The 27,082-nt window shown below is 33.3% G+C and overlaps 3 protein-coding genes and 1 long non-coding RNA gene across 23 annotated transcripts; 1 reads left to right on the top strand and 3 right to left on the bottom strand.

Annotated features, from left to right (window-relative positions):
* Positions 1 to 178: 178 nt before the first annotated feature.
* On the bottom strand, positions 179 to 2,591 carry LOC104773435 (protein DETOXIFICATION 9). The gene is made up of 7 exons (XM_087451022.1): positions 2,164 to 2,591; positions 1,538 to 2,082; positions 1,299 to 1,385; positions 1,150 to 1,206; positions 816 to 1,054; positions 509 to 714; positions 179 to 406 (listed from the first exon to the last, which is right to left on the bottom strand). The coding sequence occupies exons 1-7, from the start codon at positions 2,410 to 2,412 to the stop codon at positions 341 to 343; spliced, it is 1,449 nt and encodes a 482-aa protein (XP_087307148.1). The 5' UTR covers positions 2,413 to 2,591; the 3' UTR covers positions 179 to 340.
* A 1,220-nt stretch (positions 2,592 to 3,811) lies between these two features.
* LOC104773436 (uncharacterized) lies at positions 3,812 to 5,489 on the bottom strand. Of its 20 annotated transcripts, none has more exons than XR_015557666.1 (7): positions 5,221 to 5,489; positions 5,014 to 5,096; positions 4,875 to 4,929; positions 4,688 to 4,751; positions 4,456 to 4,513; positions 4,289 to 4,343; positions 3,812 to 4,206 (listed from the first exon to the last, which is right to left on the bottom strand). It is a non-coding gene; the product is annotated as an uncharacterized LOC104773436 (long non-coding RNA). The 20 variants fall into 20 exon arrangements; XR_015557662.1 differs by having other exon boundaries at positions 4,456 to 4,517; positions 5,030 to 5,096; XR_015557659.1 differs by having other exon boundaries at positions 5,030 to 5,096.
* Positions 5,490 to 16,225: 10,736 nt separating this feature from the next.
* On the bottom strand, positions 16,226 to 20,948 carry LOC147944693 (uncharacterized). Its single transcript, XM_087451021.1, has one exon. The coding sequence runs from the start codon at positions 20,444 to 20,446 to the stop codon at positions 19,505 to 19,507; it is 942 nt and encodes a 313-aa protein (XP_087307147.1). The 5' UTR covers positions 20,447 to 20,948; the 3' UTR covers positions 16,226 to 19,504.
* Positions 20,949 to 23,811: 2,863 nt separating this feature from the next.
* Positions 23,812 to 26,051, top strand: LOC147944692 (uncharacterized). Its single transcript, XM_087512691.1, has 3 exons — positions 23,812 to 24,627; positions 24,897 to 25,735; positions 25,889 to 26,051. Exons 1-3 carry the CDS (start codon positions 23,812 to 23,814, stop codon positions 26,049 to 26,051), a joined length of 1,818 nt encoding a protein of 605 aa, XP_087368817.1.
* The last annotated feature ends 1,031 nt before the right edge of the window (positions 26,052 to 27,082 follow it).

Genomic DNA, 27,082 nt, shown 5'->3' with positions numbered 1-27,082 from the left:
ATTTGTTATATACTTTCAAGGCAACTACTATTCTTGGGTTCAGATTTTTTTTGGCCGACTTGAACAAGTGGTATTACTATAGAAGATTGACGCTTGGACCAATAAGCTCTGATTACTACTCTCCTTAATTAATTTATCTATTACAGTATAGACCAAATCTCATTAGCTAGATATCTTATGAATGTGTATAATTTTTCTCTCAAAATAAAAAAAAAACTAAATTACAATCATGCCTCATTAAGTTCCATACATTTTTTTAAACAAATCCAAAACCCGTTGAAGATTATTAAACAAACTCACACAAAAAAAGGCAATCAAAATCACATCGTTTGTATCTCTTTCAATTAAGGAGTGAGTCATGTCTCAAATCTTTCTCGTCACCTATTCTCTCCCTAGCCTTGATTGCCTGCAAAAATTTTCACAAAAATTGTAGGAACAAATATTAGCTCGAGAAATCGGACGAAAGATTAGAAACAAAAACCGAAGCGAGTTACGTGGTTGCAATCACCTCTTTGCTCCAATTGGTGAAACCAATAACAAGAAACAGGATTAGAGTTTGTAATGTTGATCCTGTGACTAAACCAGCCCAAAGTCCTTTCCCATTGAAGTGAAGATGGAAACATAAAAGAAGTCCAACGGGAATACCAATAACATAATAAGAGGTTATGTTCACATAAGCCCCAATTTTTTGCCACCCTGTTCCTCTCACAATCCCTGAACAAAACAATACATTTATATATACGGTTCACGGTCACGAAAATTGAAAAAAGAACTCGGGTTACGAAAGCATAGATGATGGTTAAAGAAATGCTAACCGGAAAGGACGGTCAAGAAGCTGTCCATGAGGATTGAGATACAAAGAATGGGAGTGATATCAGTCACATAACTAATTACTTCATCCACATTGCTATATGCATAAGGCCACACACTGCGAGACATGAAGAGACTAGAGCTCACAACAACTGACTCAACAGCTGCAATTACGATCGCAGCTGCAGCAGAATCACGAGCCCCTCGTGGATTCCCAGCTCCTAGCTCATTCGCCACATTGGTACTAAATCAACAACAACAAAAATGAAAAATAAATTATTTGAAAAAATGAAATAATATGAAAATTTAGATTTAGAAGTATAAAAAGTAAAAACAAACCTTGCTGCATCACCAATTCCATTTACCAAATTGTAGTGCAATGAAGACGTCGTAAGGCTGCTCAATACCAAAAAATCAAAACTTAGAAAATGAAACAAAAACAAAAAGTAATAACAGAGTATATCTTTGTTTGCGGTTCGATACATTACCAAATCGAAATAACCGAAGTCTCGAGCTTTGAGTTGGGTAGAAGACCAGACAGCAAAGTAACTACCTCGAAAGCAAACCACTCAAGGCTAATTGAAGAAAAGGAAGAACAAACAAAAACAGTGTTAATTAAATATAACTAAAGGTAAAAAAAAAATCCATTAAAAGATCTTAATCCATTAAAGTTTAAACCATAAAAGCCAAACTAATCAGAATTTTTAATAAAGATTTACATACTTACCAACACATCATTGCAGAAGGAATCGCAAATTGAAAGAAGATATTTGTATGAACAAACACATCCTTGGACATAAAAATCCGCGTTTCAGCACAACGGCTAGAGCGTTTCATATAAACCCAAAGGAAAACAGCGTTTAGCCAGTAAGAGATACCGATAGACGCAGCCGCTCCTTTGGCTCCAAAGTCGAATACATGAACCATTGACCAACAGAGAGGAACATGGAAAGACAGAGCAGCTAAAGAGCTCAAGACCATTGGATAAATCAAGCTTTGTGACTGGAAATATCTAACCAAAGACTCGAGAATAGAGTAACCGAATAAAGCCGGTATGAGCCAGATGCAATACACTCCGGCCAACTCAGCTATTTGAGGATCTTGGTGAAGTAGAAGCAAGATCTGGTTCATGAACATCCAAAGAATCGAAATCGGAACAGAGATCATCAAGAGCAACACTATTGAAGTGAAAGTGTAAGATCCAAGCTTGTGATACTGTTTTGCTCCATATGCTTGACCACATAGTGTTTCTAATGAACCTGAAAGTCCAAACTATATAGTATACAAAATATGATTAGTAACAAAATTAAATCAACCCAAAAAAAAAAAAAAAGATTCATAAGTTTTGCTTACAAGAACACCAAAGCCAGTGACATTAGCAAAAGAGCTTCCAAGAGCTATTCCGGCTAGAGAGAGTTCACTCCGGTGACCAACGATCATTGTTGAAGTTGCCTGAAGAAGGAACTGAGACATGTTTACAGCGACCATTGGAGCAGCCATTGAAGCAACCTTCTTCATCTTCTCCCATCTTATTTTTTCTTTATCTTCTTCTTGTGATTGTTTGGTGCTCAAGAGTAATGGAGCTTCGATACTCTTCTTCATCTTTTTCTTCTTCTTTTTTTGGTTTCTAGTTAGAGAGATATGGGAAGTTGTGTCGTGTATTTATGTTACTTTAAGAGTGTGAAATTAATAAATGTTTTTATTTTTTCTTTTGGTTGATGAGTAATGCTCGAGTAGTAGATAGATAGATCGAGAGATACGCGGCGTCACGACTCGAGGATAAAAAAATAAACACGTTTCCGCGTCTTAAAAGCTAAATAAATCATTTATCATTAAATCAGTCATTTAAATAAAATATTACAATTCAGCACGTGTAAGATAAAGACAGAACATGGATGATGGAGGTATTATTATTGGTTGTAGTAGTTTGTGGAGTAAGATTATGGCCGAAAAAAGCATATCATGCAGTGCAGATCAAGTGGTTCAAGCAGAATAAAAGTATATCAAATATTTGGCTGTTCAAGTGCAGATTAAGGGTGAATAGCATCAAAAAAGCTGTAGACCAGATCTACATGTATTTTTCCTGTATTTACCACAAAAAAACAAAAAAAATATGAATTGCATACAGTTCATCTGCAATAATTTTTAAAAGTAAAAAAATTCTTGAATGTTAGACTTAACGATAGGAGAACTGTTTTACAGGTTGATCTGCTTTTTTCTGTTTTACCATTCAAAGCCTAAGTTGGAGAAAAAACCAAAAAAAATATCAAAAAAAAATTTTGGTTCGAAGATTTTGGTGGCTTAGAAATTAGACTCCAAAAAGTTTTTTTTTCGTTCTATAGCTTAAAAAACAAAGAACATGAATGGTTCAGTTTTAAGGCTTTTGGGATTGGGAAACTTTTTAAGAACCTTGCCAATCAACAACAAAACTATGGTTTAAAATTGTGTTGTCAAGAATAAGGCAACTTTAAAACAAGAAGAGTTGTAAAGAATGATTTCATTATTGTGTTTCAAAAAAAAAAAAAAATCAATTTTGTTAAATTAGCATATGAGACAATCACTACAAGAAAACATGCAAATAGCGACAGCACTATTAGTCACTATTTAGTCTCTAAACGGTGTGTTACAACTAAATAGCGACTAAAACCAGTAGTCGTAAATCGAGAGTTGCTAAAATAAATAGTCGTAAAATTAGTCGCCAAATAGCAACTACATTACAACTATTTTGCATAGTCGTAAATTTAGTCGTAATGTAGTCACTAAATTTAATGACTACGCTACGACTATTTTACGACTACGCAAAATAGGTATAATATAGCCACCAAATTTAGTGACTAATTAACGACTAATTTATGATTATGTAATTAAACAATATTGTATTATACAGCATTATATATATATATATTATTAAAAATAATATATATATATTTATTTATTTATTAATTATTTTTAGATATATGTAAGTTATTGAATAACAGTTTGTTTTTGGAATAAAATTATATTAAAAATAAAAAATACTATATTTATTATTATGAAACCATGACATAAAAAAACTGTATTACAAAATTAAACTAAAATCATAATTAAAAATAAGAATACATCATACTAGTAAAAAAAGAAAGTAAATATTGGAGGTATCATGGGAGAAATGCAGAAACATCAAGGGTTAATGGCTGAGCTTGAAGCGAGGGAAAAAGAGGTTGCTTTGCTTTCCCCATATGCATGAGAAGTCTTTTGCTTTTGAGATGAATGTTAAAGATTGACCTGAAGCAAACCACATAGACCGAGACAAGGAGAAAGGAAGCTGAGCTGATGGAAGCATCTCTTAAGGAACTTAAGGCGAGGGAGAATGAGCTTAGGTTGCTTAATGACACCAGCAGAGAGAAATCAGCTGAACTGGAGAAGAAAGAAGTTTTCTTACATACCTAAACTGGATTTAACAAACACAAACGAGGGAGAATGAGCTCAGGCTGCTTACATATACCTTGAAGCGAGGGAGAATGAGCTCAGGTCGCTCGCATATACCTCCTAAACTGGATTTAACAAACTCAAACAACTTTGGTTAACAACTTTGATTCTATATGGTCACATGAATTCTCTTATGAACTGGATTCCCTTGGGCTTAGTGAAAACGCAAGCGCATACCTTAGCCTTGGAGTGCCCAACATGAGAAGGTTGGAATAGAAATTGCCTATTCAGGTTACTGACTTCAATAGTGTCCATGTCAAATTGATAGGAAGCGGACTCATAAGAATCGATTAAAAGATAAATAAACTCATAAGCTTATCAACTCTTCATCACTTTAAGTTGCTACATGAGAATAGTATTATTACTACAAAATCACACTGTAAAAAGAGTGAATAAAAGAAGCGAGGACCTTGAGAGTGGAAAAGCTTTCAAAAAGCTTCCTACTTGAAGGTTAAAATTTGCTCAAACACCAACTACAATTTACATTAGCAAACGAATCCAGCATTTTGATTAGAGATTTCACAAGTATACACAAACTCATCATCGAGGTAAAAACAGAGTTGACATCCTAACATCATTCATATTCAGTTACTCACCGTAAACTAATGACTCTTCAACACCCTTTTACTTCAGCTCATGCTTCAGCTGCATCTGAGACAAACAAAAAAAAACCGAGCACAACTTAACTAAAAACCATAAATTTGAATTATAGCTTCTGGGAGAATGAAATTAGACCTGACGATTTGCTTACGTCAATACTGGAATGAGGGATAGAAATAATCTCCGATCTTCTTCACGTCACCACCGCTGCAAATCCTCTTAGATCCATAATATATTACCAAACCAAATTTGAACAAGAGGAAGACAAATTAAAAAAAAAAACAGCTACTAATCCAATTCAAAATCAAACGAAAATGAGAAGCGAAAGAGAAAAGTAACAACCAAATCACAAAAAACCACATCTTTACAATTTCTGAAACTTTGTCACCCAATCTTCTTCTCTGTTCTTAATCGTCTCATCTCACCATGACTAGACCAAGTCGAATCTGGGTTTCTCGCACTCGTTGGTATAGACCCAGATTTGAATCTGACAACATCTTCTCACTGCTAGTAGAGTCCAGGCACGGTCCGTTGGGGCAGCTAGTGGAGGGCTAGTAGGGTACATGGAACAGGTTGTCACAGGTTATTAAATGCATTTCAACACCATACATATTATTTCCTAAAGTATAAACATTCTCTATATATTAAAAGAGAGTTGGTAAACCCACAATAATTGTACTATCTTTTCTTTTTTTTTCTTTTCTTTTTTCTGAAAATTGTTCATTTTTTTTGCCAATTCCAAATACTACATATTTCTATTTCTTGAAAACCAATTGTCAAACACACATAAAAGATTTTTGATATGTAAAGTTTACCAAACTAAGGCATTTTGAATTTTCTTTATAACCAAGTTTAGATACTTCTGAAAAATTTTAGTAGATTACATGTGCTATGTTCAGCACATTTGATATATCTTCTGAATAAATAATCAATTATTCGATTATTCAATTGTGCCAGCACATTTGTGCCAGTATTGTCTCATATGCTAATAAAAAAATTATTCAATTAAGATTATATTACATGTGCGCTATTCATATATTTTATTTTATAACTAGAAAATAAAATAAAATATATCTTATCAAATTATATAACCAAATTTATTCCAACTTTTTACTAGGCGTTGACACATAAATTATTAGAAAATATATAGTTGGCATTAGCAATTAATTATAAAATAGAGAATAAAATAGTTGTGTTATCTAATTAGATAATTTATCTAAATACATGAACTATTTCACAACCATTTTTTAGTGCTCCATCGATTATTTATTTATTCATAAGATATATCAAATGTATGAATCATTTAATCTTAATTGAATAATTTTTAAAAATTCACTTCAAACCAGGTTTAGATCTTCGCTATAGTGCTGAAAAATATTTATCGATATATAATTTAATTTGATTATGTAGAAGTAGTAAAAAAATTAAGAAAAAGATGTTGTAAAGTTGCATTTGTATAAACTCACAATGTAAATTTGGACGAACCAATCCGCAAAATATTAATTTAATGAAAATATTAAACCAACCTGCTCTAATATAAGAATAGATTAAGATCCGTGCTATAGCACGAGTTAAAATTCATTTTATTTATATTATATTTTTATATAAAATATAGTTTATATTATTGTTTTTAAAAGTTTTTTGGATAAAACATTATGCAATAAAATCATATACTAAATATGAAGGTTTGAAAAAAAAACACCTATTTTGTAAGTTTTATATTGTTAATAATTCTAAATAAGTACACGTGCTATAACAATGGTTAAATTTTATTTCGTAATATATCTTGTAATCCACTATTTAACTTGTAACCAGTCAATCTATCAATTTCGTAATCTATCTTTGGCTAACGTTGTTGTCTATCGACAAAATCTATGGAAAATAAATTTGTAATATTGTGTTTAAAGATCTTTGGAACAACGTGATATATGATTAAAATCTTCCAAAAATATAGTTTGGAATATTCATGATTTTATTTGTTATCATTAATATATCAATTATCAATTTGGAATATCTCTAATATTTAGATGTAACCATTAATATTAATATATGAATTAATCTATAACCTATCTATAACCTATTCGTAACCATTTGTAATCATGTATTAAAAATATAAAGTCTAAAAAAATTATGTTTTGTACTTCTCTTTTATTAAAAAGGGGATTTAATTTAACCCGGATGGTTGACTAAATTATTTATATAAATGGGATATGCAATTCAAAGAATAAGGGGGGAAACAAATTTCATTAAAATATTTTATTTCATTACTAAGATACTGTACTTATGGGAATATCTTGGAGATGCTTTGAGATGCCAGACAAGCCTTTTCAATACTGACAGTGACCGATATAAGAAATTAATACCAAAACACATGTACCAAACTATCAATATTCAATACATATCTTGATGCATCAATCCACATCTCGATGTTAAACACACTGAAACCATATGTCAATGATCCTGATACATATTTCAGCGACACTAATCCATATTACAAAATTATTACTACAGTATAAACGGTCTACTACTATTTTTTGTCAATAACGTGAGTATATATATATATATATATATATATATATATATATTTTCAATTTTCAAATTCATGTAAAAAGATAATAATAGTATCAAAATGTTTAATTAGTACTATCAAACTTTATATTACGACCAACAAGTTTTTGTGAAACTTGATATTGCTTACCCTTTACGGATTCCCTACGTTCATATAAGCTAAAGTAGTAAAACGCAATGATTATGATTTGTTTACGCTTTTGTAAATTAACAAAAGCGTAAAAATTTTAACAAAAAAAAAAAAAAAAACAAAAGCGTAAAAAAAAATTAATTAATTAACAAAATTTATTTTTCAACTCAACATAACCTAGTCCATAGACATAACCTGTTAACAATCTGTGATAACAAATTCAGACTATTTTTCTAGCAGAGATGATGATAATAATGATGACGAACCCATTTCCTTAATTATAACTGGACCCAAGTGTTCAACAACCCGTGATAACCAATTGGGAGAATAAAAGAAAAAAGGAACCGGCCATTTGCTTACTTATCCTTGTCGAAGTTTTCAAAAATAAATATAGAAACAGAAAAGTTGTTATTAAAAATGGGCTCTGACATCTTGTGCTGTAAGACATAATATATACAGACTTTTGATAGTTTAAAGTTTCTTTTATTCCCTTAAGTTAACCAAACCTTAACCACATGTACACAACTTCATATTTACGGTCACTTTGGTAAAATACAACACGCCTCATATATGCTTCTTGATAATACAAAACTAACTATTTGTTTTCTTTCCTTTGACACTGGAATAACTTTATGAAGCATCCGATCGATAGGAAGAGTTCTGATGGGCAAAGTTGAGATCTGTTTCGAAAGAGTTGTCCCCGTGAAGCTTGTAAGTCAATGCAAATGCATGTCTCTCGATCGGCCACATTCTATGCAATCTTTCCAACCCTGGTCTCTTGGGATTTGGTGACTGCATGCTTCTAATCAAAGCTATTTGGATCGGTGGAGCCTAGGTTTTGTCAAAACTTTCTAACTACGCCAAGTTTAATTGGTAACGTTGTAGTATGTACTGTTGAGATACCAACGTGTTATCTTATGTGTAAGTGTAAGTAACTGTCAAATGAAGCTTTAAAGAAATTGACAGTAAGAAGATATTGGTACTTCTTTAACATTAAAACCAAAAAAAGGTATTGGTACTTTGGTAGGTCATATGGTACGTAATCGTTATTATTTTTGTGGTGGTAGGTACGGAAAGAGTATCTCTTACTGCCAAATAGTACTCTTTACTAGTAAGAGATGACGAGGCAAAGCAATACAATAAATTAAAAGCAAAAAAAACGATGGTTTAAGCATTGACGAATTAATGGAATAACTAGAGTTTGTGTAAGTTGTTTTATTTTGTTTTATTAAATAAACCAACCGTTTGCATAAATTAAGAAAAGTATACTAATACGTAAATAAATAACTTGTGTGATAAGAATAAGATTACACATCGACAAAAAGAAAAAAAAAAAAGAAAAAAAAAAGGGGCATTCTCAAAAATGCCCCTTTTTCCATATCTCTTTTTAAAAATACCCCTTCATGTTGACCATTTTTAAAACTACCCCTCTTTATATACAAAATGACCAAATTACCCTTTTTGAGTGACAGCAAGAATATACAGTCATCAAAATCGAAAATATTTTCCCGCCAAAAAAATTTCCCGCCAAAATTTTTTTTCCCGCCAAAATCGAAAATTTTTTCCGAAAAAATTATTTTTTCCCGCCAAAAAAAAAATTTTCCTGCCAAAATCGAAAAATTTTCCCGCCAAAAATATTGAAATTTATACCTTTTAAAAACCTTGTAAATGCTTTTAAAAAACTTTTAAAATCGTTTACAAGATTTTTAAAAGGTTTTTAAACACATTGTAAACGCTTTTAAAAACCTTGAAAATGCTTTTAAAAAGCTTGTAAATGCTTTAAAAGGTTTTTAAACACCTTGTAAACGCTTTTAAAAACTTTTTAAAAGCATTTAAAAGGTGTTTAAAAACCTTTAAAAATTTTATAAAAACTTTTACAAGGTTTTTAAAAACATTGTAAAAGGGTTTAGAAGGTGTTTAAAAACTTTTTAAAAATCCTTTTAAAAACCATTTGAAAACCTTTTAAAAACTTTTTAAAAACCTTTTAAAACCTTTTAAAAACCTTTTAAAAATCTTGTAAAAGCGTTTACAAGTTGTTTAAAAAACCTTTTAAAACTCTTTAAAAAATCTTGTAAAAGCCTTTACAAGGTGTTTATAAGGCTTTTATAAGGTAGAAACCTTATAAAACCTTTTAAAAACCATGTAAATTTTTTTTTGCGGGAAAAATTTTGGCGGGAAAATTTTTTTTTTCGAAATTTTTTATCAAAAGTTTTTTGACAAAAAAATTTTTGACGGGAAAATTTGAAAATTTTTTGGCGGGAAAATATGTCGGAAATTTTTTGGGGGGAAAATTTTGTTTTTCTTTTTATTGAATAAAATAATTTTCATCTAAGGGTAAAATGGTCATTAAAAATTAAAAAAGGGCATAAATAAAAATGGCCAGAAAAGAGGGTATTTTTGAAAAGGAGTATATCAAAAGGGGCATTTTTAACAAATTCTCAAAAAAGAATAAGATTACACATGTATCCTTATGTGGCCGAAGGTTCAAGCATTTTTTTTTTTTTTTTTTCACAACGTTCAAGCATATTTTTAAAAATATAATATGTTGGCTTAAACTAGCGACCACTAAAAAAAAAACGAATAAAAGAATGATACGGAATAGAACAAGCATATTTTAAGAATATAAAAGAGAATATTCAGAAAAGGAATAACATTTACATCATGATGAATGGTATCAAACAAAAATTATATCTTTTTAATAAATAACTAATAAATCAAATTTTAATAAATATATTAAAATTAACCTTATATATTTTTAAATTTTATAATTAAATAATTTTACATTTGATATTATATCTAATTATTATTACATTTAACTTTAAACTAAAATTTGTGAATTAAATTTCTACATTTCATATAAAGTTGGTTTATAACGGATTTTATTATCGGTTAGCGAGTAAGACTATTCTTCGAAAAGCATCGCCAATCTCCCTTATATTATATTTTTCTTAGTGTATAGATCATATATTTGTCTATGTAATAATTGTGTTACAATAATTCTGTATAATGTCTTTGTAATTACTTTTTAAAAGTAGGATCTACCACGTGGTACACCATGGAGCAATTGTTTTTTTTGTCTGTTTCTAAATTATTCTTTACATTAGAGAAAATACATTTAAAAATCTCACCAGTCATGGTGGTATACTGGCGCCATGAATGAATGGAGAACTTTCACCTAAATTCTCTCAAAGATTTTGTAAGGACGTACAATCTCTCAAGTAAGCAAATGAAGCAGTCATTTCAGATTATAGTAGCTGTGGGATTTAGCAAGGTAATTAAGTTTTCTTTTGGATGTGGTGGTGATTGTATTGTGTGGTGAATGATTATGACAACCCGTCCCGTTGACCCCACTAGCCCACCGTTAGCTTGCCCCCATAGGCCCGAAGCTGGCTCTGCAGGGCATCGATCCTAACTTCTCACTGGGCAAATGGAACTATTCATCCAAATCCACAGTAGGTTATTGGTGCGCCAGGCGTTCCTCGAACCCTGGTCCCCACCCTTTAACAACCTTCCCACATGACAAGTTGTCACCAATTGACCTGCAAATCAACTGGTGACAACTTGTCATGTGGGAAGGTTGTTAAAGGGTGGGGACCAGGGTTCGAGGAACGCCTGGAGCACCAATAACCTACTGTGGATTTGGATGAATAGTTCCATTTGCCCAGTGAGAGGTTAGGATCGATGCCCTGCAGGGCCAGCCTATGGGGGCAAGCTAGCAGTGAGGTCAATTGGTGACAGCTTGTCCTATGGGAAGGTTGTTAAAGGGTGGGGACCAGGGTTCGAGGAACGCCTGGTACACCAATAACCTACTGTGGATTTGGATGAATAGTTTCATTTGCCCAGTAAGGGGTTAGGATCGATGCCCTGCAGGGCCAGCTCGGGGTCCGTTGGGGCAGCTAGCGGTGGGCTAGTGGGATCCGCGGGACGCGTTGTCACAATGATACATATATATACTTTTCAAGGTTGTAGGTAGGGTTTTTACATTTTGAGTGGTATCTAAACTTGATTCGCAAGTTTAGAGTATATGTTTTATGATTTTGTTTGTTTTGATTTAGGGAATATTGTTAATGCATATCCTTATCTTGATTCTAATTAGGATTTGATTTATGTAATTCCATCATCAACAATATACGTATAAGTCGTGATTGATTAATATTGATAATGAAGTTAATAGTGCATATATTTCGGAAATAATAATTACCAAAATTTGTAGTGATTTATCTATTTTAATTTTATACTAGGTAAAAGTCCGCGCATATGCGCAAATTGTTGTATTAATTATATTAATTAATTTAATAATTATAAAGTTTGCCAATATTTTTAGAAATGTTTCTCTCATCTATCCATTTTCAAAATATCTATTTTTAAATATGCAAAATTATAAATTTTATAAGAATTATAAGATATTTCTAGATAGTACGTACTACTTAGAGATTCAATCCAAATATTTTTAAGGTTTTTTTTTGTTTTTGTCAAATTTATAAGATTTTGAAAGGTTTTTAAATTGTATTTATAAAGTATATATAAAATTTTACACACATATATATATATATATAGATAGTTTATGTATATTTTTCTAAGATTACACAAATTTCAGTTTTTCTTGGTATTTTTAATAAAGTTTTTAAAAGGCGTAGTTTTCAAAAGTAGTATTAGAAAAGAGGTTTGAAATTCTATAGATATATATATATATATATATATAACAAATATATTTCCTAAATTCAATAACAAACTTTTATTTATTCAAATCATTACAATATCAAATTATATAAAGTATTTCAATATAACTATACATACATATTTATTAATTTTTTTTTATTTTTTATTGTTCAGCCTGCATAATAGACCTCTTTATGAGATAATGTTAGAAATACCATTTTGTTGATACCCCTTTTCAAAAATACCAATTTTTTGGTTATTTTCATTTTTGTCCTCTTTCACACAATTATTGTGACAACCCGTCCCGCAGACCCCACTAGCCCACCGCTAGCTGCCCCAACGGACCGTCTGTGGACCCTGCTAGCCCACTGCTAGCCGGCCCAATAGACTCCAAGCTGGCCCTGCAGGGCATCGATCCTAACCCATCACTGTGGAAATCCACATCCACCAGTAGGTTATTGATGCGCCAGACGTTCCTCGAATCCTGGTCCCCACCCTTTAACAACCTTCCCACAGGACAAGCTGTCACCAATTGATGTCAATTGGTGGCAACTTTTCCTGTGGGAAGGTTGTTAAAGGGTGAGGACCAGGGTTCGAGGAACGCCTGGCGCACCAATAACCTACAGGTGGATTTGGATATCCACAGTGATGGGTTAGGATCGATGCCCTGCAAGGCCAGCTTGGAGTCCGTTGGACGGCTAGCGGTGGGCTAGTGGGGTCCACGGACGGTCCATTGGGGCAGCTAACGGTGGGCTAGTGGGGTCCGCGGGACGGGTTGTCACAATTATAATGTGTTAAATTAACTTCTAGAATTTTTTTGTTTTTGATTTGGATTCTCTATTTTAGATGTCGGATATAGTTTTGAGGGGGTAGAGTTTAGTATTTGGAGTTTAGTATTAAAATTTAGTTATGTTGTATATTAAAAAGAGTATTATTGAAAATGAACAACAAAAATTGTATTTTTGCAAAAAGGTATAGTAAAAAGGGTATTTATGCAAATGCCCCTAGTTTTGTTTGATATTTTTGACTATTCAAGGTAAAACAAATACTGTATATTGTACATAATAAAAATGAGTATATACTATGATATTCAAAAATTCAGTTTATGTTCTAATACATAAACTAAAGAGTTGAATAATTAAAATCCAAATCAGTTTAATTTTTTATATAAATTAAATACATTTCCTATTAAATCATATGAATTGCTACATAAACTAAAGAGTTAAATAATTAAAATCCAAATCAGTTTAAGTTGTTTATATAGATTAAGTACATTCCCTATATAAATGATTTCTTTAGCTTGATTATCTTACTGTGCAATGATCAAAATTAATATTTTTCTGAATCTACATGATAAGTTTTTTTGTATAGCCATCAAATTTTTATTATACATATGTAATTTAAAATTAAAATAATAAGAAAACAAAGAAGGAAGGAAGCAATACATAAAACAAACAAAAAAAAATTGAAAAATCAATATAAGATATATCCAACTAAGTATATAAGTAAACACTTACAATGAGTTTTCAACCCATGCAAAAACATAAACAAGAGAAATAAAATATTTAGAATTTGACATTTGGTGGAGGAGGATGTGGGAATCATTATTTATAGGATTTGAAGTGATGGAAGTTATATTTCTAAAATAATTTAATTTGAGGAGTTACAATTATAATTGATAGTGTGTTTAATTGAAAATAAATGTAGGAAAACAATAGTCAATTCACAATTTATGTAATTTCAGTTACAATTAGTAGTAAATAGTAAATTTAAAGTATGAATTTATGTATATGATTAAATGAGTTGAATTTTAAGTTTAATTAAAAAGAAATATTATATTTTAAAACATTAAAGAGCAAATTGACTAATAAAGAGCAAATTGAACAAATGATATATATATATATATATATATATGTGTGTGTGTGTGTGTAAAAATGAATATTTACTATGATATAAACTAATACATAAACTTAATAGTTAAATGCTGAAAAAAACTAAAGAGTAAAATAATTAAAATCCAAGTTATATTGTATGTAACAAATTAAATGTATTCCCTATGAAATCATATGAAGTGCAATCAAGAGCTTCATATAATTATATGTTGGATCACAATAACTAAATATAATGATGAGTATACCAAAAATATGTATTACAATTTTTTAGAGCTTAGAGAGAATTAAAGAAAATTAATTTAATTATTGTATTACAATAGTTTATTTTCTTAAAACATTGCATACTTTTACAAATAAAATAAATATGTAAGAAATAATCAAATATCTAGATAAAGAATAAAGATGATTTCTTTAGTTTGATTATCTTATTGTGCAATGATCAAAATTAATAATTTTTAGAATCTGCATGATAACTTTTTTTGTATAGCCATCAAATTTTTATTATACATATGTAATGTAATTTTTTTATTATCATATATAATTTAAAATTAAAAATAATAAGAAAACAAAGAAGAAAGGAAACAATACATAAAACAAAGAAATAAAATTTAGAACACAATATAAGATATATCCAACAAAATATATAATTAAACACTTACAATGAGTTGTAAAAAAAAAACACTTACAATGAGTTTTTAACCCATGCAAAAACATAAAATAATAAAAAAAAGTATTTAGAATTTGAGATATGGTGGAGGAGGATGTGGGAATGATTGTTTATAGGATTTGTAGTGATAGAAGTTATAATTTAATCAGAAGAGTTACAATTTTAGTTGATAGTGTGTTTAATTGAAAATGAATGGAGGAAAACAATAGTCAATTCACAATTTATTTAATTTCAATTAAAAATTAGTAGTAATTAGTGAAATTAAAGTATGAATTTCCAGTTACAAATTAGTAGTAACTAGTGAAATTAAAGTATGAATTTATATATATAATTAAATGTGTTGAATTTTAAGTTTAATTAAAAATAAATATTATATTTTTATTATACATATGTAATTTAAAATTAAAATAATAAGAAAACAAAGAAGGAAGGAAGCAATACATAAAACAAAAAAAAAAAATTGAAAACTCTATAAGATATATCCAACTAAGTATATAACTAAACACTTACAATGAATTTTCAACCCATGCAAAAATATAAACAAAAGAAATAAAATATTTAGGATTTGACATATGGTGGAGGAGGATGTGGGAATCATTATTTATAGGATTTGAAGCCCTATTTTAAAAATCGCTAGGCGCTAGTCAGGCGGTGACTGAGGGCCTAGCGATTAATCGGAAAATCGGATTTAAATCGGGGATTAATCGGGGATTAGTTTTAGGGTTTTTTATTATTACATATAATAAATAATAAAATATTTAACTTTTAGGGTTATATATATTGTTTGCCGTAATATTTCAAAAGTGTTTGACAGCTCAATCGGTTTAACCCTCTCTAAAACTAGGTCGCAAGTTCGAATCCTCTTAGTGTCTATTTTGTCCATTTTTTGCTCTTTTTATTACAAAGGGCAAAACGGTAATTTCTCCGGTCGTCTTCTCCACCCCGAACCAACGACTGTCAAACCCTAATCTATGGCCGCAACTTATTTTTTAGCTCAGTTTCTACCCATTTCATTTTATATTCAATTAGATATTATATAGAAATAGTAGATCTACAGATTTAACATCATATCTAAGTAGAAAATCAAGTCAAAATCAAAAAAAAAAATTCCGATTTTCTTCCCGATTTGGGTGAAATCGCGGCGGTTCTATACATTAGGCCTTTTAATTAAAGTTTACATTACAGCAGTCAGCCCATTAAGGGCCTCTTTTACCAAAGTATCCGCCTGACGGTTGAGATTTCTGGGAACAAAAGAAAAAAAAACAAAAGAAATATTTGCCGATAATTCAAGGAAGTCGTAGAGAATCCCATGAAGCTCCTTTGAGTGAAGCTTCCCATTGAGAGCATTGACTAGCAGCTGCGAGTCCGATGCAAATTTGATAAGCTTGAGGTCCGATTCAACTGTTAATCTCAGACGCAAATACACAAAAGAAAACTGAATAGTTCGATGATCTTATTATCACAAATGAAAGGGCTATATATAGCCAAAGGTCGAAGACTCAATCTTCTACAAGTACTGGAAGCAAATTAATAGGAAGCACTACTAACCAAAACGAAAATCTAGGACCACCTATTGACTCCTTATACATCGGAGATTATTCAGAAACAAACTAAGACCAATTCAAACTTAAAACCAACATTGCCTCTCCTAAACTGAAAGCGATAGCAATCAGTTTACCTTCTCGCAAACTCCAAGCTTTTCTCTTAGTTGCACAAAGACCTCCAAACTCAAAGGCTTGGTCAGAATGTCTGCAATTTGCTCTCTCGTCCCACAGTGAACCAGCTTCACAACTCCCTCCTTAGTGAGATCCCTTAAGAAATGAAACCTGACATCAATATGTTTGCTTCGACCATGAAGAACAGGATTCTTTGACAACTTAATAGCTGAGCTATTATCACACATGATTGTGGTGCTTCCTGACTGCTCCAACCCAAACTTTTCTAATATCCTTCTCATCCAAACACACTGACAAGCACAATAAGCAGCTGCAACAAATTCAGCTTCTGTTGTTGATAGTGTTACTACCGGCTGTTTCTTCGATGCCCATGCCACAGCTCCGCCACTTAACAGAAAAGCATAACCACTGGTGCTTCTTCTGACATCGATATCACCAGCATAGTCACTGTCTGTATAGACAGTTAACTCACCAACAGCTCTCCTCTTATAAAAAACACCAAAACCAAAAGTACCTTTCACATATTGCATCACTCTTTTTGCTGCCTGCATGTGCTCACCACGAGGATCTGCCATGTATCTACTCAACAAACACACTGCATACATCAAATCTGGTCTTGTTGTGGTGATGTACATTAGACTCCCAATGAGCTGCTTGTACAAAGTCGGATCCACCTTGTTCCCGTCTCCCTCTTTTGACATTCTTGTTCCTGGCACAATTGGATTTTTCCCCTCATTACCATTCAACAGATTGAATCTCTCCAAGATCTCTCCTGCATACTTCTTTTGATCAATGAAGATCCCTTCTGCATTCTGTATCACTTCCACACCTAAGAAATATTTCATCTTCCCCAAATCTGTCATATCAAACTCCTTCTTCATAGATGCCTTGAAACCTTCTAGCAAGCTCTCATCGTTTCCAGTAAATATTAAATCATCGACATAGAAGCTAACAATCAGAATTTTGTTACCTTCCTCTGTTTTGACGAACAGTGTATGCTCGTATGAAACCTTCCTTGGAGAAGTATGCCTCAATCTTGCTGTACCAAGCACGAGGAGCCTACTTCAAGCCATACAACGCCTTTGTGAGTTTGTAAACTTTATGCTCCTCTCCTTCTCTGATGTAACCCAGTGGCTGCTCTACATAGACATTTTCAGACAACTCACCATGTAAGAAAGCACTCTTTACATCCAGCTGATAAACACACCAATCTTCTTAAGCTGCCAAAGCCAGAATCATTCTTATAGTGTCCCATCTTGCAACATGAGCGAAGACTTCATTATAATCTACTCCTTGTTGCTGTGCATAACCCTTAGCAACGAGCCTGGCTTTGTATTTATCCACCTCTCCTCTTTCATTGAGCTTGGTCTTGTATACCCACTTAACACCTATCTTCTTTGCTCCCTTTGGTAATTCAGTGAGAAACCATGTTCCATTCTTCTCTATGGATTCTAGCTCAGTCTCCATAGCTTTTATCCACTTATCATCACCTTTAGCTTCGTCGAAAGTGACTGGATCGGTTTCTGAGGCAAACATAGCAAACTCAGCTACATCTTCTTCCTCTTCTTCATCAGATAAGTTGTCGCCAGTCTCGTATTCTCTCAAGTAAGTTGGTGGCCTCCGAGTTCTTGTTGTTGTTGAGCGTTGAGCACCGTTACTTTGAGACGCCTCTCCAGTCTCTGAAACCACTGTCTCCGTAATCACATGTTCTTCAGCTTGCAACACCGGTGGCTCCTGAAGTAGCTCTTCCCCATTAGCTTCTTCCCACAACAATGACTCTTCAATAACTCTCTCTTCTGTTTCTCCCCAGTTCCAGCCTTTTTCTTCTTCAAACACCACATCTCTACTTGTCACCACTTTTTGTGTAGTTGGATTATATAGCCGATAACCCTTTGACTCATCACTCACTCCAATTAAAACACATCTAGTGCTTTTATCATCTAGTTTTTTCCTTCTCTGCTCTGGAACATGAACATGAGCCAAGCATCCAAACACTCTGAAGTAATCCACCTTTGGCTTGCTTCCACTCCACATCTCTTCTGGTGTTTTTTCTTTCAAAGCAGAGGTGGGACTTCGATTTAGGACATGGACTGCCCATCTTACAGCATCAGGCCAGAACCTCTTGGGAACCTCTTTATCACTTAGAATGCACCGTACCATCTCCATGATTGTGCGATTCTTACGCTCTGCCACTCCATTTTGTTGAGGTGTGAAGGTTGTTGTAAGTTGTCTGCTAATTCCGGTTTCTTCACAAAAGCGCTTGAACTCATTAGACAGATATTCCCCTCCTCTATCTGTTCTCAGACATACAAGAGCCTCTCCAGTTTCTCTCTCTACTTGACTTTTGAATCTTGGGAAAGAAGCAAAAGTCTCAGATTTATTTGACAGAAAATAAACCCAAACCTTTCTGCTGTGATCGTCGATGAAAGTAAGAATGTATCTTCTGTCACTGTTTGAAGCTGGAGAGATTGGTCCGCAGAGATCCGAGTGTACCAGTTGTAGTCTCCTTGATGCACGCCACAAACTTTTCTTCGGAATACTCTCCTTATGTTGTTTACCCACAAAGCAGCTTACACACTTACCAGACTCTTCTGTGTTCTTCAGTTGGGGCATCCCTTCTACCATATTTTGATATTGTAAGGTTCTCAAACCTTTGTAGTTGAGATGTCCAAACCTTCGATGCAAAAGCTGTGACTCGTCTGCTTCTGTGATTTTGTGGCACTCCAACACCTCCTTGACTCCATCTCCATTTCTCGTTGCAGTAATCTTGAATAACTTGTTCCTTGTCATTGCTGACTGCATGACTAGCCCCAACTCAGGATGATAAAGCTTGCATACGCCTTGCTTCATCAAAATTTCACACCCTTTTTGAATAAGCTGACCTGTGCTTACCAAGTTACTTTTTAACTCAGGTACAAAGTACATATCACTGATAGTGTGTGCCTTCCCATCAATCCGCAGATTCACACTCCCTTTGCCAACTACAGTTAATGAGGCATTGTTCCCCAATTTCACCGAATGGCGAAAATCACCATCATATGACGAGAACCAAGAAGTCTCCGCACATATGATTGCTGCAGCCTGAGTCGAGGAACCAGTCGGCCTCCTTTCTTTCACCCTCTGTAAACGCCATCAGCAAGACATCCTCTTCTTCACCATTGGCCTCAACATAGTTGGCTTTTCCCTCCAGTTTGGGACACTCGTATTGAAAATGTCCAAGCTTGTGACATTTAAAGCATTCGATGGATTCTTTGTTAAAGAATCTCGATCTCCCTCTTCCTCTCCCTTGTCCTCTACCTCTGCCTCTACCACCACGTTCTTCATATGTGATCTTCAAATCTTGTTCTTCTCCTCCATAGCTTGGTTTCCTCATTTTCTGCTCATGAACAGATAGTGAACTCTGCAACTCGTCGACTGAAAGATTGTCAATGTCTTTGGATTCCTCAATGGAGCAGACAATGTAGTTGAAGTTTTCAGTCAGAGTTCGCAGGATCTTTTCTACTATCTTCACGTCTGGCATATCATCTCCACAGTTTCTCATATCATTGGCAATCACCATTACTCTTGTGAAGTAATCCGTGATGGACTTTCCACTTCTCATCTCCAACAACTCAAAACTTCTCCTTAGTGTTTGCAACTGAGCACGCTTGACTCTTGAATTACCTTGATACTTCGTCTTCATTGAGTCCCACAATTGCTTGGAGGTCTCTTTCAAGGTAATCGTTTTGAGGATAGACTTGTCAATTGCACTAAACAGGTAGTTCTTGGCTTTGAGATCCTTCAGTCTTGCCTCAGCAAGAATTTTCTGCTGCACATCAGATAGCGTCTCCTCGCTAGCTGGTTCTGTAACTCCATCTCTCACCACGCTGAAATATTCCTTTGATCTCAGCAAGTTCTCCATGAGCAGACTCCAGTGATCGTAATCACCATCAAACCTTGGTATGCTCGGTGCTGCAAAATTGCTTGAATCACCCATTTTCTGTTTTCTCTCTCACCCGTGTTTGCACTCTCTCTCACGTGTTTGCACTCTCTCTCACTATTGTTTCCCTTTCCCAAAGTTATGCTCTGATACCAAATGTTAATCTCAGACGCAAATACACAAAAGAAAACTGAATAGTTCGATGATCTTATTATCACAAATGAAAGGGCTATATATAGCCAAAGGTCGAAGACTCAATCTTCTACAAGTACTGGAAGCAAATTAATAGGAAGCACTACGAACCAAAACGAAAATCTAGGACCACCTATTGACTCCTTATACATCGGAGATTATTCAGAAACAAACTAAGACCAATTCAAACTTAAAACCAACATCGACTGCAACACATAGCGCTGCTAGTGTTGCCATAGCTTCGGCCATCAAGGGGGAGGAGACCGATCGGGTAGCAGACAAGCCTTCGCGGATGGTCTGATCCTGTGGATTCTTAAAGAGCCAACCAAACCCAGCACATCTATCGTCCTTCCAAGACGCGTCAGTGAAACAGGTCAGTGCATTGCTTGGTAGAAGAGGCTTGATTAGGGTTTATCCTTGTTGTGGGTTCCTCTCCAAAGGGGTTTGGGCTGATTGCCATTCTTTTGCTCTTATCAGCGCCAACAATATCGCCTCCTCCGTGGATACACTTGTAAAATAATTTAGAAGTTATATTTCTAAAATAATTTAATTAGAGGAGTTACAATTATAATTGATAGTGTGTTTAATTAAAAATAAATGTAGGAAAACAATAGTCAATTCACAATTTAAGTAATTTCAGTTACAATTTAGTAGTAAATAGTAAATTTAAAGTATGAATTTATTTATATGATTAAATGAGTTGAATTTTAAGTTTAATTAAAAAGAAATATTATATATTAAAACATTAAAGAGCAAATTGACCAATAAAGAGCAAATTGAACAAAATATATATATATATATATATATATATATATATATATATGTGTGTGTAAAAATGAATATTTACTATGATATAAACTAATACATAAACTAAAGAGTTAAATGCTGAAAAAAAAATAAAGAGTAAAATAATTAAAATCCAAATTATTTTGTATGTAACAAATTAAATGTATTCCCTATGAAATCATATGAAGTGCAATCAAGAGCTTCATATAATTATATGTTGGATCACAATAAATAAATATAATGATGAGTATACTAAAAATATGTATTACAATTTTTTAGAGCTTAGAGAGAATTAAAGAAAATTAATTTAATTATTGTATTACAATAGTTTATTTTCTTAAAATATTGCATACTTTTACAAATAAAATAAATATGTAAGAAATAATCAAATATCTAGATAAAGAATAAAGATGATTTCTTTAGTTTGATTATCTTATTGTGCAATGATCAAAATTAATAATTTTTATAATCTGCATGATATTTTTTTTTTGTATAGCCATCAAATTTTTATTATACATATGTAATGTAATTTTTTTATTATCATATGTAATTTTGAAATTAAAAATAATAAGAAAACAAAGAAGAAAGGAAACAATACATAAAACAAAGAAATAAAATTTAAAACACAATATAAGATATATCCAACAAAATATATAATTAAACACTTACAATGAGTTGTAAAAAAAAACACTTACAATGAGTTTTCAACTCATGCAAAAAAAAGAATAGTATTTAGAATTTGAGATATGGTGGAGGAGGATGTGGGAATAGTTATTTATAGGATTTGTAGTGATAGAAGTTATTTCTAAAATAATTTAATTAGAGAAGTTACAATTTTAATTGATAGTGTGTTTAATTGAAAATGAATGGAGGAAAATAATAGTCAATTCATAATTTATTTAATTTCAGTTACAAATTAGTAGTAATTAGTGAAATTAAATTATAAATTTTCAGTTACATATTAATAATAATTAGTGAAATAAAGTATGAATTTATATATATCATTAAATGTGTTGAATTTTAAGTTTAATTAAAAATAAATATTATATTTTAAAACATTAAATATCAAATTGACCAATATGGAGAGATCATAACTCTACTTTTATATATATGATTACCTAACATGTAACTGTTTTTTATTAGTTGCTATATTATATGGATGTTGCAAGTGTAATACGTGCAAGATAGATATGTACGTGCTAATGTAATTAGTTGCTATATATTTGGAAATCTCTAATTAATGTTTTGAAGAAATTAAAGCACATATATTTGGAAGGATCCGATTTATGTTATCGGTCTAGAATTAACAAAAAAACCCGACCCGTTGGGAAAAAAGTGGTACAAATTTATATTTCAAAAATGTTAAGATAGATTAATAAAATGTTTTGCCGAAACATTGATATGTATAATGTTTTTCTATTGATATAGATTTTTTTAAGCAATAAAATAAAATTTCTATATTTTATCTTAAATATTGATAAAAAAAATTTTAAATATTTTTTTGTTTTATTCTTTATCAATTTTGGAGAGGAACATTTTTAAATTTTTGTTCCTCATTAGGTTACTCTGAAATAGAAAAATCTTAAAAAAAAATATTACATTGTTCCTCGTTCATTTCCGAAATTTTATATATTTTTGTTTAATTATATGATATATTGTCCCCATATATATTCATTGATATTTAAGTGTTTTATTTTATTTCAAATGACACTATTTTATAAAACAACATGTTATTCATAAAATAACATAAAATATACACAAATATAATTTGGTCATTAAACCAAAAGTAAAACACAATGGCTTCTCTCTCTGATGGCGATTCTGTGGGCGATCGTCTTTGTTTCCTTTATTTTTCCTTGTCTCCGATCAAAATTCTGATCAGGAGTTCTTGTCCGACCGAACAATCTCCTGTTAATGTCTTGGGGATCGATATCGGCGGTTTATTTCTGTCTGTTAATATCGACAGTTATGTTTCTCCCCCAAACTCGGGAGATAACCGCTGCAAAAAACCGCCATGGACCCTTTATAAATTTCCAAATTCCCAACGTTTTCTCTCAATCTTTCCCACCAATTCTACACATCCACTGTCAATCATGAGTGATTACATTCGAAAATCGGTTCAAGATCTGGATTTGGGTATTGATGATGCCCCAATTTCTCTTCCACCGGAGTTTCTCACCCGCGCGATATCTGTCAACCGACACACTTTGGTTGTCACTCCGGTAAATCCCAGAAAGCAAAATCTTCGAGCACTCATCCGCCAAATGCCTAGAGTCTAGGGCTTTCCCAACGAGTGCGTTGGTCGTATTCTTGAGGGCGGAAGGGCACAATTTCGCTTTCAGTCTGAAGAATCTCTAAACATGGTGTTGCGAAGAGGCCCTTGGTCTTTCAACGATTGGATGATAACAACCCATCGTTGGTATCCAAACATAAGTGAGACTAACATGAAGATCATACCCTTTTGGGTACAAATCCAAGGTATTCCTACTCTATGCTTAACGAATGCTATGGCTAGGTGGGTAGGGAACAAAATAGGATATGTGTCTGATGTAGACTATGATGAGAACGAAATGCAAGTTGGAGCTGTGCGTGTTAGGATTGATTGGAACATAGATGATCCACTACGGTTCCAGAAAAACATTCAGTTTATTGCAGATGAGAATAATGTGGTTAAATTTCGTTATGAGCGTTTGAGGAACTTCTGCACCAAATGCGGATCTCTCAAACACGACGTGAAGGAGTGTGCTCTCGCCTTTGACGATCCTGAAGGGGAAGACTCGGATAATGATGATGATGGGAACAACCCTGATGTGGGTGATGATAATGACAAGAACATGTCAGAGGCCAATACATTACCATCTATGGACCCTGCGAGTCTAATTCCTGGTCTGCAAATGCCACCACCAACTGGTCCCACGCGTGGTTATGTTCCACATTCAGTGAACATGAGTTCTCTTCCAAGTGTTTTTATTGATAAAGACCTCACTGCTGAAAGAATCTGTTTCTTGAATGCAAAGTGTGCAAGGCAGTTTGGTGACCAATATGAGCAAAAGACCTTACTTGATGACGCTTCAGACAATGCAAGTACAGAGTATGTTTTCATGAAAAGGAAGCGGGTACAGTTTGAATCTTCTTTCAACAAAGCTGAGGCGGCTGAAGAGTTGGTGGTCTTGAACCAACTTCGCATGAAGCATCAGCGCACACTCTCGGTGGATTCATGTTCTGTCAACAAAGGATTCAACGGAGGCGCGGGGGGCCCGGTACCCCCAGACTTACCAATATGAAGATCCTCTCATGGAATTGCCAGGGTGTAGGTCCTTCTTTAACTTCTTCTCGCTTGAAAAAACTTTGTCTTATAACTAAGTGTGATATTCTCTTCCTCTATGAAACTCTAAACCAGGATGATGTAATAAATAACTTAAAGTATGATCTAGGATTCTCTAATGCTTTTATTCAACCCCCTCAAGGAAGGAGTGGAGGTTTATGTGTATTTTGGAACGATAATGTTCTCTTATCCTTGCTTTCACAGGATGAGAGACTTATTGATGTAACGGTAAACTATAATAATATCATGTTCTATTTGTCTTGTGTCTATGGACACCCGATTCCAAGTGAAAGAAAAGAGCTATGGGATAGATTTGAACACCTAGCACAATCTCGAGATTTGCCTTGGATTTTAATAGGAGATTTTAACGAGATAACTAATAACCGTGAAAAGATTGGAGGACCAAGACGAGAAGATTGGACTTTCCGTGACTTCCGCCATATGATTTCGATATGTGATTTACAAGACATCCATTCAAAAGGCAATCCTTTTTCATGGGTTGGTGAACGCCATTCTCACACAATCCAGTGCTGTTTGGATAGAGCCATGTTTAATTCTTCTGGAGCAGCAACATTTCCGAATGCAGAGACTCAGTTGTTAGACTTTGCAGGATCAGACCATCGACCAATTCTTCTCGATTTAAATGACAATACCAGACATAATCGCCGCATTTTCCAGTTTGATAAAAGATTGTTGGATGTTCCTAACTTTCATGCTGCTGTCCGAGATGGCTGGTTAACGAACTCTGATGAAGTGGATATTTCAATCAATGAAAGGATCAAAAACTGTAGACGTAAGCTGGCAAATCTTAAGAGAGAACATAATATAAATTCTGAAGAACGCATTGTTAAAATTCAAACACTTTTAAATGCTGAAATGGAGAGCTTGGACCCGAATATGCGAAGAACTATTCCCTCTCTCCAAGACGAGCTAACCAAAGCCTATAATGATGAAGAAAAACATTGGCAGCAAAAGAGTCAAAATATGTGGATGTCTAATGGAGATCAAAACACTAGTTTTTTTCATGCCTGTGCTAAAGCAAGGTTTGCAAAAAATTGGATTACCTCCATATAAAATGATCAAGGCAATGTATATCAGGGAGATAGAGCGATTGGCGACCATGCTCAACAATTTTTTACAAGTATTTTCTCTTCTACGAATCATCATGTCTCCCCTTCAACTTTTGCTGATTTTAGCACTAAGGTAACAGATGAAGCAAATGAACAGCTAACGAAGATGTTCACTAGTGAGGAAATCTATGATGCTGTGTGTTTAATAGGGGATGATCGTGCTCCCGGACCAGATGGTTTAACAGCCAGTTTTATAAATCATGTTGGGACACAGTCGGTCCGAATGTAATACAAGAAGTGCATAGGTTCTTTGAGACAGCGGTAATGAAGCCAAGCATCAATCATACTAATATTTGTATGATACCAAAAATCGACAACCCACAAACACTCTCTGATTACTGGCCAATAGCGTTATGTAATGTCCTATATAAGATAGTTTCTAAATGCCTGGTTCAACGGCTAAAACCCCTTCTCAATGACATTGTCTCCGACTCGCAAGCAGCTTTTATTCCTGGCCGTTTAATTCAAGACAATGTGATGATAGCACATGAAGTTATGCATTCATTAAAAGTCAGGAAACGTGTATCACAAAACTATATGGCTGTTAAAACGGATGTCTCCAAAGCTTATGACCGTGTCGAGTGGAAATTCTTAGAAACAACTCTAAAATTATTTGGTTTCTGCGACAAATGGATAAGTTGGATAATGGGGGTGGTAACTACAGTCAACTATTCGGTATTGATTAATGGAGCTCCATATGGCCACATTAAACCTACAAGAGGTATTAGACAGGGGGATCCTTTATCACCCTATCTTTTTATACTATGTTCAGATATTCTTAGTCACTTAATATCATCAAGTGTAAGAGATGGTGAACTCAGTGGGATTCAGATTGGTAATGGAGCTCCAAGTATAACTCATCTACAATTTGCCGATGATTGTTTGTTTTTTTGTAAAGCAAAGAGAAACACTGCCAAGCTCTAAAAGATGTGTTTGACATCTATGAGTATTATTCAGGCCAAAAAAATAAATACTTCAAAATCTATGATCACCTTCGGCAGTAGAGTTCATGGGCGTTTGCAGACAGCTTTGAAAAATATTTTAAATATCCCTAACCATGGAGGTGGTGGCAAGTATCTAGGCCTTCCTGAACAGTTTGGAAGTAAAAAGAAAGAAATGTTTGAGTACATTGTTGACAGAGTCAAGAAACGAACAAATGGATGGACTGCAAGGAAGTTATCTCCGGCAGGGAAAGCAATAATGCTTAATTCTGTAGCTCTCTCAATGCCTGTTTATGCTATGTCCTGTTTCAAATTGCCT

Source organism: Camelina sativa, chromosome 5, assembly GCF_030686135.1.
Source record: "Camelina sativa cultivar CO46 ecotype springtype chromosome 5, ASM3068613v1".
Classification (NCBI taxonomy): domain Eukaryota; kingdom Viridiplantae; phylum Streptophyta; class Magnoliopsida; order Brassicales; family Brassicaceae; genus Camelina; species Camelina sativa.
The sequence above is the reverse complement of the archived record's forward strand: the minus strand, read 5'-3'. Positions and strand labels throughout refer to the sequence as shown.